The sequence below is a fragment of the Carcharodon carcharias genome, chromosome 12 (genome assembly GCF_017639515.1).
Source record: "Carcharodon carcharias isolate sCarCar2 chromosome 12, sCarCar2.pri, whole genome shotgun sequence".
NCBI lineage: Eukaryota > Metazoa > Chordata > Chondrichthyes > Lamniformes > Lamnidae > Carcharodon > Carcharodon carcharias.
The window spans coordinates 96,799,899-96,815,486 of record NC_054478.1 but is presented as its reverse complement, the minus strand read 5'-3'; the positions used below and the strand labels follow the sequence as shown (position 1 = coordinate 96,815,486).

General features: G+C 42.0%; 1 protein-coding gene and 1 pseudogene across 1 annotated transcript in view; both read left to right on the top strand.

The window, feature by feature from the left end:
* LOC121284777 (collagen alpha-2(V) chain-like) overlaps window positions 1–15,588 on the top strand; it is a 326,682-nt gene that overhangs the window by 256,454 nt on the left and 54,640 nt on the right. Inside the window, exons 27-37 of the mRNA XM_041200406.1 lie at window positions 2,553–2,651; window positions 3,122–3,175; window positions 3,291–3,344; window positions 4,012–4,065; window positions 4,855–4,908; window positions 9,573–9,617; window positions 9,706–9,804; window positions 10,599–10,706; window positions 10,803–10,856; window positions 11,719–11,772; window positions 12,886–12,939. Of these exons, the coding sequence (XP_041056340.1) occupies window positions 2,553–2,651; window positions 3,122–3,175; window positions 3,291–3,344; window positions 4,012–4,065; window positions 4,855–4,908; window positions 9,573–9,617; window positions 9,706–9,804; window positions 10,599–10,706; window positions 10,803–10,856; window positions 11,719–11,772; window positions 12,886–12,939 (729 nt within the window). The remainder of the gene's footprint in view (window positions 1–2,552; window positions 2,652–3,121; window positions 3,176–3,290; window positions 3,345–4,011; window positions 4,066–4,854; window positions 4,909–9,572; window positions 9,618–9,705; window positions 9,805–10,598; window positions 10,707–10,802; window positions 10,857–11,718; window positions 11,773–12,885; window positions 12,940–15,588) is intronic.
* On the top strand, window positions 14,283–14,674 carry LOC121285047 (annotated as a pseudogene).

Sequence of the window (15,588 nt, the reverse complement as noted above, 5' to 3'; positions counted from 1 at the left end):
CACCACTGGTGTATGGTGGCAGCAGTATCTACAAGATGCATTGCAGCAACTCACCAAGGCTGATTCGACAGCACCTTCCAAGCCCCATGACCTCTGCCACCCAGAAGGACAAGGGCAGCAGATGCTTGGGAACACCACCACCTGCAAGCCCCTCTCCACACCACACACCTACCTGATTTGGAAATGTATCACCATTCCTTCACTGTTGCTAAGGCCGACATCCTGGAACTCCCTTCCTAACAGCATTCTAGGTATACCTACACTACATGAACTGCTGCAATTCAAGAGGGCAGCTCACCACCACGTTTTCAAGGGCAATTAGGGATGGGCAATAAATGTTGGCCTAGCTAGAGATGCCCACACCCTAAGAATAATTTAAAAAATAAAAAGTTGAGTGGTCTATCTTAGCGCTCAAGTTCCTATATTCGCACACCAATCCTGTAGGAATTATTTATGGCTTTCACGTTTCTTACATTAGGCTTCAGAGTGTGATTGATGAACTTAAATCCATCTTAACAGAAACACACACCCCCACCCAATCACAATCCTGCTGGAAATTGGAAATCTAGTCCATTGTCTTAGAGTTAATCTGAAAATGTGTAGATTTTGGAAAATAAATCACTGAAATAACAGAACAGAATGGTTGACTGTTGACCCTTTAACATTTTTAGAAAAGATGGATTTTCTTTGGACTTTCTCAGCAAATTTATCCTCATAATTATCTGCCATGTATTGGTCAGCAAGTATTTAAAGAATTCTGTCACTGAAGGCTAAAGCTGTTCATTTGGATAGAGTATGCTAACTTCCACTCAAACAAAAGCTATTTTAAGATAAATGTTTGTCAGTGTTTTTAACGCACAATCTTTATCAGAAGTAAATAGGAAATGTCAAATCCTTCTGCTGTAACAAATTGAAAGGCAGTCAGTGTGTGGCGTAACATCTGAAAGTTCATATATGGACATTCACCAAGATTGACAATCCACATCTTGTTTTGCTGCATGCATCAAAAGGACCAACAAACCATTTTTCTTCTGCTCTTGCAGTTTTACATAGTAACTCATGAAAGCTTTGTGATTATTTCCAAATGAAGTAATATTCCTGAACTTTAGAGCTTTACAATGTTGGAAGTGACTCTCAGCTTACATGTTATCACACATAATCACAATGTTATTCTATCCCTTCTCATGTGATGTCTTGAGATTTATTGCCGTCATCACTTACATAACAACATTTTATATAACTGCTCAGATACATATGATGCGTACACTTAGTTAATGCTGAATGCCATGAAATCGTATTCCAGAATTATTCACTGGCTTCAACACAGGAGGGGAGAGGAAAGGGTTTTGTCTGCTAAAAATGTATTCACGAGCCTCTCTGTTAGTAGGTTAATCACATGTTTATTACCTTCTAGTTGGTAAAGTTGTTTAGTCCAGTTCTGACACCATATGAGGCTACAATCTACCTATTTGATGAAATACATATATTGCAACAATAAACAGTAAACTCTGAGTCTAACAGTATGCTCTTAGGGTTACATCTGAAGTATTCTCTGTTAAAATCTGATATCTGTTGACAAATTACAATAAATATAGGCCTGGATTTTGAGGTAGTAATGATGGTAAAACTGTCATTGTTTGCTGTTATTACACCTCTGAAATGAACGGCAACTTCTAGAGTCCAGGGTAAATGTGGAAATGTAAGTGTTGCTGTTGGGATTCTGTGCTCCTCCTCAGATTGTGCTGCTGAAGTCCCTATGGACTGTAATCAAATAGAATTCACTGAACTGATGAGAACTTGCCCTAATGCATGATTAGTATCAGTGTAAAAATCCTTGAAAGAGTTACATCTTATTGAATGAGGTGTAGCTGGGTTTTTAATGATGTACTAAGGCTCTCTGGCCCTGAAAATCGAACTTGCTGGTTTGTGGCATACCAAATTTCTTCTTTTTTCCTTCTCTTCATTTTGAAGTTTTTCATTGTTTTAAAATTTCACGTCTTTTGAAGTGTAGAATCATGTTGCTTTCAAATGATTAACTTATTAATATGCAGCCAGCTTTCATAAGAAAGGAAATTAATTATTTTATTAGGAATGCTCATTGTTTCATGATCCATTCTTCCTAAGTTCAGTTGACATCCAGTTCGTTCAGTCAGTGATCAGTTTGCAGAGTTAGACAGAATATTATAAGATTTGGAACTACTTTTCTTGATTTTCGAAGCTTCAAAGGCATAAGATTGAGGGGCAATGGGGAAAGAGCAGAGAAGCAGTACTATGTAGACTACTTTTTCAAATAGCTCACAAAGGCAGGATTGTCCGAATGGTCTCCTTTTGTACTGTAAGATTCTCTGAGAACAAATTTTTAATTAAATATTGTGACCCTTATTATCCAAAACAAATCAGATAATATTGTCAATAAATTCTAAAGATGTTATCTGGCATGCTCTTGTTTTTCCTGATACTAATTCCAGTTGTACAGAGCACATGTTATTTATGAGATAGCATCACAATCAAAGCCAGACGTTTCTTATTTGTTCCGTTGTTCCTGTTACCAGGGTCCTCCAGGTGAGGAAGGACGTCCAGGCTCACTGGGGCCAACAGGACTAAGAGGCTCACCTGGTTCCATGGGTTCAGTAGGACCAAGGGGTAATAGTGTAAGTAAGAAATTTGTTATTCTATGCAGATTATGCTGGCATGCCACAAAGATACATGATTAAATTTCACAGCAGTCAGTCATTAACTTTAATGAGTACAAATCCAAAAATCTTGTGAGGGCTGATTTTGCATTGTACCAGTGGGGAGCTTGCTGTGTGTGTCAGAGCGTGTCACTCACCATTTTCAATCAATGATTTTCAGCTAGTTCATACAAAGTAAAATCGCAATTAATATCAATCCTGTTAAATAACTTGATAATTATATTAAAAAAAAGTGGAAACCTGTAATGCACTTTGACTTTCGAATCTTTAAAATGGGGTTATAACAATCTCAGAAAAAGAAGCCCAAGAGCAAAAACAGAAGCCCCATGTGCCTGCGCAATGATGTTACAATGGCAACATTCTGCTACTACTGTTGTGCTTTATCTATTTTAGTGAGCTCTATTCACATCCTTGTACTTTTACTGTAGGGCGATTCTGGTAAGACAGGTGAGAAAGGTCCTTCTGGTGCCCCAGGTCAGCGAGTAAGTAAAATATTCTTCATGATTTACAGGATATGTTTTTAAAGTGTTCCCATAAAGTTTACTAATAAAGGCCATTTTCATTTTTGGATTCTATTTTTTTCCATTATCTTATTAGGGCACCCCTGGCAAAGATGGGGAATCTGGACCTCAAGGTCATATTGGTCCACCAGTAAGTATAAATTCTTGCAAGAGATTGTATGCCCATGTACCTTGAATGCGCATACTGGGTAAAAGCTATGCTTATTTCGTAACAGAAATCAGATAATCACTGTTCACAAAATCAAAGTTATAATCCTCTCACCAATGTAATAGGGCAATAAAAAACTGAAAAAAAAATCATTATCTTTGTTTTAAACAAATTACTATGATGGCCTTCTCATAACTGTTGTTTTAATTAAGCTTAGATGTAGTTTTCTTCAGACTGTTATATGCCAGGAACATTAGTACATGATGTTGATAGCTGTCCTCTTAGGACCTTACGAAATAAGCAATAGAATATTATTTTTTTAAATTGTGCATTTATTTTTAATGAAGATATACAGAACCTTGATATTCAAAAACATAGCAAAACCAAATAGGATCTATTTTGCCAAAATTGTACATTCAACTTTTTTTCAATGGCATAAACTCTTAATGTTTCTAAGAATAACGCGCAGAACAGTTTCAGCAATATTGTATTTACAGACAAATTTTAGGCCTTTAGAGGAGCTAGCTTTGTGCTAATTATAGTGAAATTATTAATGCCTTTACAAAGAAAGCAATCGTGACTTCACTATAAATATTACATGAAGTAAACCACTCCTTCTGATGTATTTTTTTGTTGTCATTTTGCTCAGGGTCAAGCTGGAGACAGAGGAGAACAAGGCCCTCCTGGTCCTCCAGGATTCCAGGTATGTAGAATGAATCCATTTTGTTAGTATTCCATGGTACAATTGCAGGACCTTGCACAACATGCTTAAAAAGTGTAAAATAGGTATCTAAAGACATCATAATCCTACCAATTGACCAGGCCTGGCTTTGCATGCTGAGGATCTTTTCGCAGCAGTGGCTCAATTGATAGCTCTTCTCGCTTCTGACAGAAGGTTGTGGGAATAAGTCCCACTCCAGGAATTTAGCGCAACAAGCTAGATTGACCCTCCAGTACAGGACTGATGGAGTGTTACACGGTCAAAGATGCTAACTATCAGATAAGGCATTAAACTGAAGTCTCTCAGGTGGATGTTGATCCAATATGACACTATTTCAAAGACGAGCAAGAGTGGTTTTCCCAGTGCCCCTCACTCAACATCATTAAAATGGATTATCTGGTCGTTATTACAGTGCTGTTAGTGAGATCCTGCTGTATGCAGGTTGGTTGCCGTGTTTGCTACATTACAATAGTGACTGGACTTCTAAGAAGTCCTTCGTTGGCTGCAAAGAGATTTAGGATGTTTGATGGTCATGAAAGGTGCTATATAATTGCAAGTCATTCTTTCCATCTTGCTCAGAAAATATCAACAAATTCATTACAGATGTCATGTTCAACATTTCAGTGTAAAAAAAATTGTTACTAAACAGGTATTTGCTTAACAGACGGGTGGAAGAAATGTTGGTCATTAAATATGTTTAATGAAATCCATTGGTAGTGATAACTGAATTGTACTGAATGTGATTTTAATTGATACATTTAATTGCTTTAGGGTTTGCCTGGAACTCCGGGTCCTCCTGGTGAATCTGGCAAGCCGGGTAATGAGGTAAGATAAGATCTGATTTAAAATGACAAAAAAATTCACCCAGATGAAATATTCTCTTTGTTTGATATACCAATAACACAAAAATATTGGGATCGCATTTCATCCGGGGCTCTACATGATCTTCAGTGCTACCTGGCACAGCTCAAGTGGCGTGCCCTCTTGAGGAGGATGCCCATACCTTCTCAGGAGGACACTTCAAGCACCAGAAGGAGCTATATGCGCAACGCTAACATCACGCAGCCCTATTGGCTGAAGTGACATTGGACACCCTAATTTGGACCACCCGGGTCCATTGAATGGATTTGTGCATCGACCGGCAAAGAAGAAGTTCTGTGATTCAAAATGGGACCCTGCACCAATGCAATTTAAAGGGCCAGGCACCCAACTTGCAGAGGAAAAGTGATTTCGAAAAATTTCTTGTTATTGAAAAGCATTTGGAGGCACCCTGGAGTGTTTTTGAAGGTTTTTTGGTGAGTTCTTTGATTTGTCAGAGACTGTTGTTGCATTCTCAAAGAGAGGATTATGTCTCAGCCGCACAGAGGACTGGATTTTACTCTCCACTGCCCGTGGATATGAAGGCAGTGAGTGCACATAAAATCTAGCAGGTGGCCTTCCCACCACCTACCTGCCTACCCCCAATCTACTTGAAGTTTTACAGGGTTCGGGGGAGGTGTCGGCCTGCCTGCTCTTGAGCCTATTGAGGCTCTTAAGTGATCAATTAATGGCCACTTAAGTACCTCACCGCGCTGCTGCCGGTATTTTACCCACAGTACCCAGAAGGAACAAACAGTTCGGACCAGTACTCTTTTTGCTGCTGTTTCATTTTAAGGTATACAAGACCATTTTGGACCAGTATTCTTAGTTCTCAGTTTTTAACTCTTTTTTGCTTCTGGCCAGGGGGAGGCCCAGACCATGTGGGAATCCCGGCGCTTTAGCAGGCTGGTGTCGAGCAAGGTGGCGGAGGGGTCCTCCTTTGTGGCCCATTGGAGGTACCGCACCCCCCCCCACCACCGCCCCGGTCAACCCCCTTTAATTCTACCCCCGGCCTCTTGAACCTGGCCCCTCACCCCACTCGAGTACCTACCCACCCCCTGCCTCGCTGTGACACTGACCTCAGACTTACCTGGGCTCCTCAGCATGGTGGGGCTGCCTGTAGCCCCAGCAGTGGCCAGGCCAACACTCCCGACTGGCACTGCTGGGACTATAGAGCAGCCAGCCATCCGAATGGCCATCAGCTCTCTAAGCTGGGACCTCCTCACAGGAAAGGGGCGGAAGTCTTAAAGCAATTAACGCTGCTCCAGGCATTAAGTTGCTGCGGGGCAGCCATTGGGATTGTGGACAGCACCCCCCTGACCGTTTCGCTGGGTGGGGGGGAGGGGGTGGTGGTAGGAGAACCCTGGTGCCCCACGAATCCCAGCCCAAAGGCTGCAACAGGTATATGGGCAGGACTGGGAGTGCCACTGGATCTGCAGGATCACAGGGAGATGAAGCAGAGGCTGTGGAGAGGACTACCTCTGCAAAATGCCCTCTGCCAACTTGGAGTAGGACTCTTCCATGCTCCTTGTCAGTGACAGTAGGCTGTCTGGCAGGCCAGTCAATGCACCTAGCATCTCAATGTTCATTCCCACTGGCGTTCTTCTGCATGCTGCCCCATCGAGTTCCTCATCTGAGTCCACTGCAGCCAAATCCATCTGTGAATTGAGAAATGACCCACTCTTTACTCATGCTCTGACTGCAGCACAGACATGCCCAATGACTCACCACATGCAGATCTGGAGTATTATACTAGCCTCAAAGCCACGTGTAATACCAGTAACTGAGCTGCTGGCTGTGAGTGCCACATCGAGCAACAGTGCTTCTTAACTGCTTCTGAGCTGTTGCTCTCCCTCCTCCCCCTCCATGGGCTGCTGTGGTTGGACATGCAGTTATTGGGTGGCTAAGAGCAGAAAAATCAGAAGGGGAAGGTTGTTGTGATGGAATGAGGTTGGGGTGGGAAATACGAGGTTCATGATCACACGATCTGCTGCTTGCTCATCATGCCAGATCGCAGGTGATAGTGAGGTGGATGTTTATATGGGGCATAAGGCAGGAACATATTGTCACCCTTAATAGTCCCAGAGCCAGATGCCACGGGCTCTTGTATAGCTAGCCTCAAGATGCAGAGAACCTTCTACCCTGTACAGCTCAGGAGAAGCACGCATTCTTGTCCCCTGCCAGTCTGGCTTTGCTCCCTGTCACCTGTCCTGCAAGAGAGAGGGCAGAATGGCAGTGATTGTGTGGCACTGTGTTTGGGTAATGTGCCTACCACAGCTGAATAGCTGGAGTTATGTGTTATTAGAAAAATTTGGGTGTGAGGCTGGCAACATTGGTAAGTGTGTAAGGGTAATGTGGAGTATTTGGATGTGAGACATGAGACCTGAGTGCTAGGGAGTGCCGATGGGCGAGTTAAGTTGCATTGAATAGTGTGAGGAATTGACTGTGTGGTGGGTAGCAGATGTCATAGGAGGCCTTATGGCATATTGGGTAGCATCCCTACCTCTGAGCCAAAAGCTCTGGTTTAAGTCCCACCCCAGGACCTGGTGGACACTTATGTACATTTGTGGTGTGGCCAAGCAGTTCGATTGACAATCTGTAAATCCTTCCAATAAGTCTATGACAGGTGGTAAGAGTGGCAGAGTTTCCTGGTCAGCCAGAATCATGCATTGCTGCAGCATAACAGCAAGGACCTTGCATCCAGACTCTGGGAGTTGACCTCTCTGCTCCCACTCCTTTCTCAGGATAGCCCTTTAGAGCCTCCTGGCCCCTTATGGAGTAATGGCATCTCTCTTCCTGTCCACCAAAATAATTAATGCCTTGAACCCTACATGCATCACCCTGGAAACCTCTCACTGCCCTGGTGTTCCATTTTTTATGTCTTAAATTGCAACAATATTATTCAGTGCAGCTTCCCTTTAAGAGGGATAGACTGCCTTTAAGAAGAGAAGGCTGCCTGCACCATGTACTGTTAGTACAATGCTGCTCAGCTCCCTCAAGAGCTAGCATCATGGCAAATGCTCAGCCCTATGCAACAACCATGGTAATGAAGAGCCCAGTTTATGTGCCGCCCATCTCCAATGGAACCTGTGCAAGCAGGTTGCAAAATCACAACCCCTGCATCCAGGAAATTAGGTGCTAATTTTTAGCCCATTGAGTTTATTAATAGAATTCTTGCAAAAATAAACACAGATAAATATCTGTATGTTTAAAGATACTTAAAATATTTCACATTTAAGTAATTCTGCTGTTAATAAATTACATCAGGTAAGAAACCATGAAAGTGGGTTAAATAATGTGAAAAGTTAATAATTTGCTCTATGACGCAGTAGCTGAATTTGATTCAGGTGAAACTCCGAGCAATAGCAAAAACTGACAGACCAACATTTCCACTTGAGACCCAGGGTATAATGTTAGCCTATACCACCCTGGGGGATATGGAAAGGTCCAGGTTAAACACTACTCTTACATCCTGTGTAAATGTTAATCTCTGTTCAATTACAGTTGCATCTTCACAGTTCACTTTGAAAGCATTGTATTTTATTTCCTACAATGTGGCAAGAGATGTATGAATGGTGCTGATAGAAACATCTTTATTGGCCGAATCTAATTAGAGATCACACTGTAGGCTCTTGGGGTCAGGTTTAGCAAGAAGTGTCTTTTCTTATTTCAAGAATGTACATTCACATCTAGATTCCAATTACATGATTCTGACCGGAGGAGCATATTATACATTTCCGGTTGTTGCCATGTTTGTGCTTTCACTGGTAATAGCCAGCTGAAAACGTTTGTGTTCTTAATGCCTGTGCTCAGTTATGATGAGCAAATGATTGAGTAGCAGTTTGCTTGATTTCGCAATATAACAAGTATATTGTGTTTATTAATGGTATTCTTGCAAAAATAAGCAGACAGAAAATGTCTACACACAGAAACATATTTTATGGACAAAATCTAAATTTTGTGATTAAGGAATAAAGGTCCAACACCTCTTCCATTTTCTTTCAAAAAGGGAAAGCATTTCTGTTTCCTTGACAGAGATATTTTTAAACATAAAAGCAAACAATTTTAAAATAACCCAGGAATGGCCACTGACCAATAAAATGAACAAATAATTTTAAAAAAAATTCAGCATTCCGAGGGTTCTTTGACAGCATCTTCCAAACCCACATCCTCTACCACCTAGAAGGATAAGGGCAGCAGGCATGGCAACACCATCACCTGGAAGATCCCCTTCAAGCACACACCATCCTGACTTGGAACTCTATCACCATTCCTTCAATGTCGCTGGGTCAAAATCCTTGGACCTCCTTCCTAACAGCACTGTAGGTGTGACTACACCAAATGGATTGCAGCAGTTCAAGAAGATGACTCACCACCCTCTTCTTCAGGGCAATTAGGGATGAGCAATAAATACTGGCCTAGCCAACGATGCCCACATCCCGTGAGCAAGTAATAAAAAAAATACATTATTTCTGGTCTTAAAAGAAATGAGAACAAGCTCCAGCTCCACCACTGAATGTATAAGAAGTAAAATATTTTGTTTAATGTTACAGAGAAGAATAATGTTAGAAAATGGTATGTTGCAAATGCAATATTTTCACATCTTTTTGTCTGAATTTATCTTTTGACAGGGCATCCCAGGTGACCTTGGTCCAATAGGCCATTTAGGTCCAAGAGTAAGTACAATCGCAGCTTACTGTAAAACTTACAGGAAGTGCTTGAGCTAACAGTGCATTGCTAATAGTTTATGATGAATTGTTGTAGGGTGAACGTGGAATTCCAGGCGAGCGTGGTTTGCCTGGCCCTCCCGGTCTTCAAGGTCCAAGAGGTATTCCAGGTGCTGCTGGCAAAGATGGAGCTAAGGTATTGTAAAACACTGATTACAGCAGCCAACTTCCACTCATCTTCCAACTCTTTCTTGGTACAACACCAGTGACTGCACTTGGAATGATAATTGATTGGATGGAAGCAGTTTGAGATATTCAGGGATATGGTAGAGTACAATATAAATGCAAGTTTTTCTCCTAACTTCCGCCACTCCTCTCATGATAATTGTAACTCATACCAGGGCTCCAATGCTGTTATTAGTCCTCTTGTATCTCACCCAAATGGCCAATTTTCATATCTGATTCCAATGAATGATTGCATGATACATCAATAGCTGAGCCCAATTCTCTCCTCACTTGATGTTAATATACATAACCTTCCCGCAATAGAGAGTGTTGCCTGAAATGTGGAATCCTGCTGATACTTTTCTCCAGACTGACCCCAGGGATGCTAAGGCCAATTGTCAAATTTCTATCTTGCCTCAGCTGAGATTAAATAATTTGGAACAGACCAAGGATTGAGCCTCAACCTTTGTAGTCAGCACCACAATGAGCTATGTCTTTAATTACTGTGTAATTGGAACTCATCATCTTACTTATAATGAGCTCATTTTAATTTGAAGGGTTTTATTGTATTGGTCCCAAGATGACATGATGGCAAAATATGTTACAAATCTTTAATGTAAAACACGAAAAGGAAGTCTGTCTAGTTATTTAATTAGGTTGTTAAGTGACTACTCTGTTAACCTGCAAGCAATTGCACCAAAAGCTACTCTGAAATTGTAATAATCACCACGTAAGTAGCACCTCATTTGATGTGTATAATTGCAGGGTCTTCCTGGGCCAGCTGGTAGTCTTGGAGATCCAGGTCCTCCAGGTCTTCAGGGAATGCCAGGGGAACGAGGTGCTTCCGGACCTTCAGGTCCTAAGGGTGAAAGGGTAAGCAAATTCTTACATTGACTGTGTGCATGCATATTTAATTCAAATTATTTGGTTCCCAGTTTGTGTCTAATAGCATTGCTTTCCATATGACAGGGTATTGCAGGTGAAAAAGGATCTGAAGGCAGTCTGGGTAATGAAGGTGCCAGAGTAAGTAAACTCTTCGTTTTACTCTTTTTTTTTATATTTAAAACTAATTCAAGAATGTTAGCAGTCACCTACTAATCACTTCAACTGGATTGTGAACATCTACACAAAAAGGAATATAAATAAAATTATTAATAAAGCAGATACACCTGGTGGGAGGATTGAAAATGGGACCAGGTCAGGCCAAAAGCCATCACCGCAAACAGGACTCTCTCCCACACTACTGGGAGCATTTCTGCTTGGTCCTTTAAGCTCCTGCATGCAAATGGTGGAAGGATGTGAGCCCTGAGTCCGCAGTGCATTTTCCTTCACTCTGCCCATGATACAGATGCACCCTGAGGCCACCATGTGGAGGCTCGATGAAGAAAGGAATCGACGGATATATTGACATGGAGATGAAGTGATGTGGAAGGAGGTTCATATGAAGCATAAATACCAGCAGTGATCTGTAAAGCTGAATGGCCACTTTCTATTATATAAATGTCTATGTAATTCTGTGAAGTGTTGGTACTGGCGCTGAGATGTCCCATTGAGGGAGAAGCAGTTTATCAGGTGGTTGTTCCTACAACCAGCCCCAGACTGTGCAATCAAACTAGCGGGCGGACAGGAAACATGTTGAAAAAATGAAAAAGGCATCCTACCATTAAATTCGGCAGGATAAATGGGAAATCTTTACCACTGGGTTTTCCATCTGAAAATCCTCCTACCCCCACTCCACTCTTTTCCCAGCTTCAAATAAATATAGGGACCTATGTTGCTATGATCTCTGCCCCGAAGACAAAAATCTCCCCTGCTTTGTTCTTTATTATCACCTATAATATCAAATGGCATTGCTTATGGTATGATTAATTCTTTATTACCACAGGGTCTGCCTGGCTCTCCTGGTCCACCTGGTATTTCTGGTCCTTCAGGGGATAAGGTAATTAATAATCATAGTCACCTTATGTAAAGTATCACGTAAACTTCACAATCTTACAATAATTTCTGATGCCAGAGAGCTTTTATATTACAAAGCAAGTAGGCTAGTGTGAGACTGTTAAGCAGAGGGTCTCAGTTCCCTCTAAAGTCTGGACCCCATACTAAGTATCAATGACATGAAACAAACTTTGGTTACAATTTCCAATTTATTAACCCACTAAACAATAGAATATACGTAGAACTTAAAAAGGAAGAATGTGCAGGTTACAGGGTGGGCGAATGGCACTAAGTGGTGCAGGCAAGATGGGTGGAATGGTCTCCTTCTGCACTATACATTAAAAAAAATACCACCAGTTGCTAAGTAAGACCTGCGAATAGGAGCTCGTTCCAGGGTGGTCAGTCCACTGAACAAATTCTTCCTCACAACTTCCCATGACTGACCAGGTCAGACTCCCCTGGCTGCAGCATTTTGACCTTATGGGCTGTGGCTTTATACCCCTTTCTGACCCCATTCCCTTGAGGTAATACCTCAAATTGGGTTATCCAATTGGGTTTCAGTGCCTTATCGATCCCATCATGGCTATGCAAGACCATCTGCATTTGGTAACGTCCTGCTCCCAGCAGGGGGGGGAAGGTGGGATGGGTCTCCAAGGTGCACACACGCAATGGTTGTAATATCTGCATCCTGATAAGGTGGGAAGAAAGCCGTTTACACATATCCAGAGAAGCCACTGTCTATGAGAGCTGCTTTGGGTAATCTGGTGGTGCAATTAGATTGGGTCACCACCTTAATGACAAGCCCTGACATGTTGGTCCGTGTGTGCCCTTCTTCAGTGAAAACTGTTTTCATTTTTAAAAGTCCAATATGAGCCCCAGCGATGATGTCTTCAGTCAGAATTTTTCTCCCTTCATCCCAATATCCTCCAGGTTTCATGTTTTTAACACCCGGTGAGCTCCAACAAGCTTAATCCACACCACAACTGTTACATTTTACTTACAAACAGAAATACAAGAGATATTAAAAATGCTTTACACAAGGCTTTGACCTGAATATTGACATTGCTGTGTTTTTATCTTATTGCTGGTAACTACCTTTTTTTTTAACAAAATGTAGGGTGAACCTGGTTCTATTGGACCTCCTGGCCCGCTGGGTTCCCGTGGATCTCCTGTAAGTACAAGTTATGAATGTAAAATGTTTCAGAAAAATAGTGCAGTGGGTTGGGATATTTCAACACTGGGATCTGGTTTTAAACTTTTTGTTAATGATTAGCCCAAGTCCACAAAGGAATATAGGCACCTCTCTCCATTAGAGAGAGACAATTGGTTATATATAGCTCAAGAGGCACCACTCTGCAAGTGTGGGGCAAGGTGAAGAAGCGGGCTGCCATGAACTACCACTGTTTTGGTAGTTCAAACTAAGCCTAGAAAGATGACTTAAAAATCTCTCTTCTTCCCCTGGTGGGTATTTAGTCTTTTGTTGAACTCAATCATTAATGAGGCCTGAGCATGCATCACGGATATGCCCCACATATCTGACACGAGCTGATTCTGTAGACTTACTCCAAGAGGCCCTGAGCCAAAGCACATGAAACATTTGCTGACATATTGGAAGAAGATTTTTTTAAATGCACGAAAGTGTCACCAGGCATAAGTAATGCAGCAGAGGAAAGAGCATTTAATATGGAAGATGCAGTAGCATAAAACATTGCTAGTCTAGGATTTGTAACTTTGCAGGAATAAGGTAATATTTTTTGTGGATTTGACCATGTTATGGAATTGGAATTACAATTTCAGATTCAAAAGTATGTTTTCTGACATTCTGAGCTGGATTTTGATGTCCTGCCAGGGCCAAATATGGAGGTGGGAAGGCACCAAAAGTAGCACCGCCCGTCTGAGTACCAGTTCCCTGGCTCCATCCTGATCCCGGACTATTTTCCCGGAGCTGGGATGGAAGGGGGAGGTCAGCAGGGCTACCTGCCAGGACGTGGCACATAGCTGATTAAATGAATGAATGCCACTTAAAGCCAATTGAAGGAGGCTGACGGGTATTTTCCAGTTAGCCTCCAGGTTGCCAGAGGTGACGGGGACCAGCTTAGCTGCCTAGAACTGCCCTCCCAGCTGCAGACCAGGAGACAAGCCCACCAAGGCAGGTTTAGAGGCCCTCCCTGCCTACCTGGGTGCAGCCACACTGCAGAGTGGTTTTGCAACTCCCCCACCTCCCCCACCCCACCCCCTACCCACTTCCCCCTTCAATGGTGGCCCAGCTTCAAAGGCTATTTTTTATTTTAAATTTAAAAAGCTGGAAGGAGGGTGCCTCCATTGAAGCACTTTCTCCCTCACTTTCCTTGAATAGCATCTTACTGCTGCATCCAAGAAGGGACGCCTCTGATTGGCTTCAAGAACCCACCCGCTGTGTTTAATTGCACAGTGAACCCACCTTCTCTGGCCATATCGTGTCCCCAGATCTGCTCGCGCAGGAAACTGCCCTTTTCCAGGACCAGGAGCAGCGCAATGGCCGAGGAATGCATAGCTGCAGGCGGTGTCATGGATGTTAACATTGCACTTCAGGAAGTGCTGGAAACTGCGTACATCCACGATGGCTTGTGTTGTGGTCTCCAGACAGATGTCAAGGTGCTGGACAAGCGACAGGCTCATTTGTGTGTCCTGGCAGGCAATTGCGATGAGGCACAGTATGTTAAGTTGGTAGAGGCACTCTGTGCTGAGCATCAGATCAACCCGATTAAGGTTGATGCCAACAAGAAACTTGGTGAATGGGTAGGCCTGTGCAAAATAGACCGAGAAGGAAACCTCACAAGGTTGTGGGCTGCAGTTGTGTTGTCAAGAATTATGGCAAAGACTCACAAGCCAAGTATGTCATTGACATCTATTTCAGAGGAAAGTGATATGTTTCATGGACAAAATCAAAAGCTAAAAAAAAAATAAATTGGCCACTCTGGGGCAAATCACAATGAGTGAATGTTTCTCACTCAGTGCAGGCTTCTGATCCATATTCAAGCCTGACAATGGGGTTCTGAAACCTTCAGGAAAATCCAGCCTTCTGGATCAAATTTGAGCCTAGCCCCATAATTCTACAGCACATAATAGTTTGTTTTAAGCTGCTCTATCACTATTCAAAGTGCAGACAATTTACTTACCTTGGCTGGTGATGATTGCCCTCTTCATCTCTGCAGATTTTTTCAATTACCATGAGCTTCAATGCTGCATTGAACAATTATAGAGTTAAAACAGGAGATTTATATTGTCACATGTAGGATTTTGTTTTGCACTGTGCAGTGTGGCACCCTTGATGTAGTCAGTAAAAGAGACAAGTATATATTTTCTATTTTACAATTTTTATTCTTACGGAGTGATCATTAGGAAGTTATATACACCCTCCCAAGATTTAAAGGCTTGTTATGTTTGTACATTGCCAACATTTTTAAAAGCTTCCTGTTCTATCAGATTTCCAAAAGCCTTATCTAAAAATGTGTTGCCCTGGTCTTCTTATCAAATATGGACATATGATTGAATGTGTGATTAGGGATTAGTTACTTTTGTAGTGTTTAAAGAGGAATTTATGATATAAGGACTTTGAACAGAATTGAAAACGCTGAGTCAGGGGGATTATAATTTATAGCAAATGGTTCAAATATCTGTGGGTCCAAGACCAAATAGGAAAAGACGGGTGAAAATCTTTTCAAGCAGTTAATTAATGGAAAGGCCAGCAGTAAAGGCCGTTGAAGTGGAAAGTGTGAATGAGTTCAAGAGGTAAATAGACCTATTTCTAAAGAAAAAAAGAAATAGACAGATTTGATGA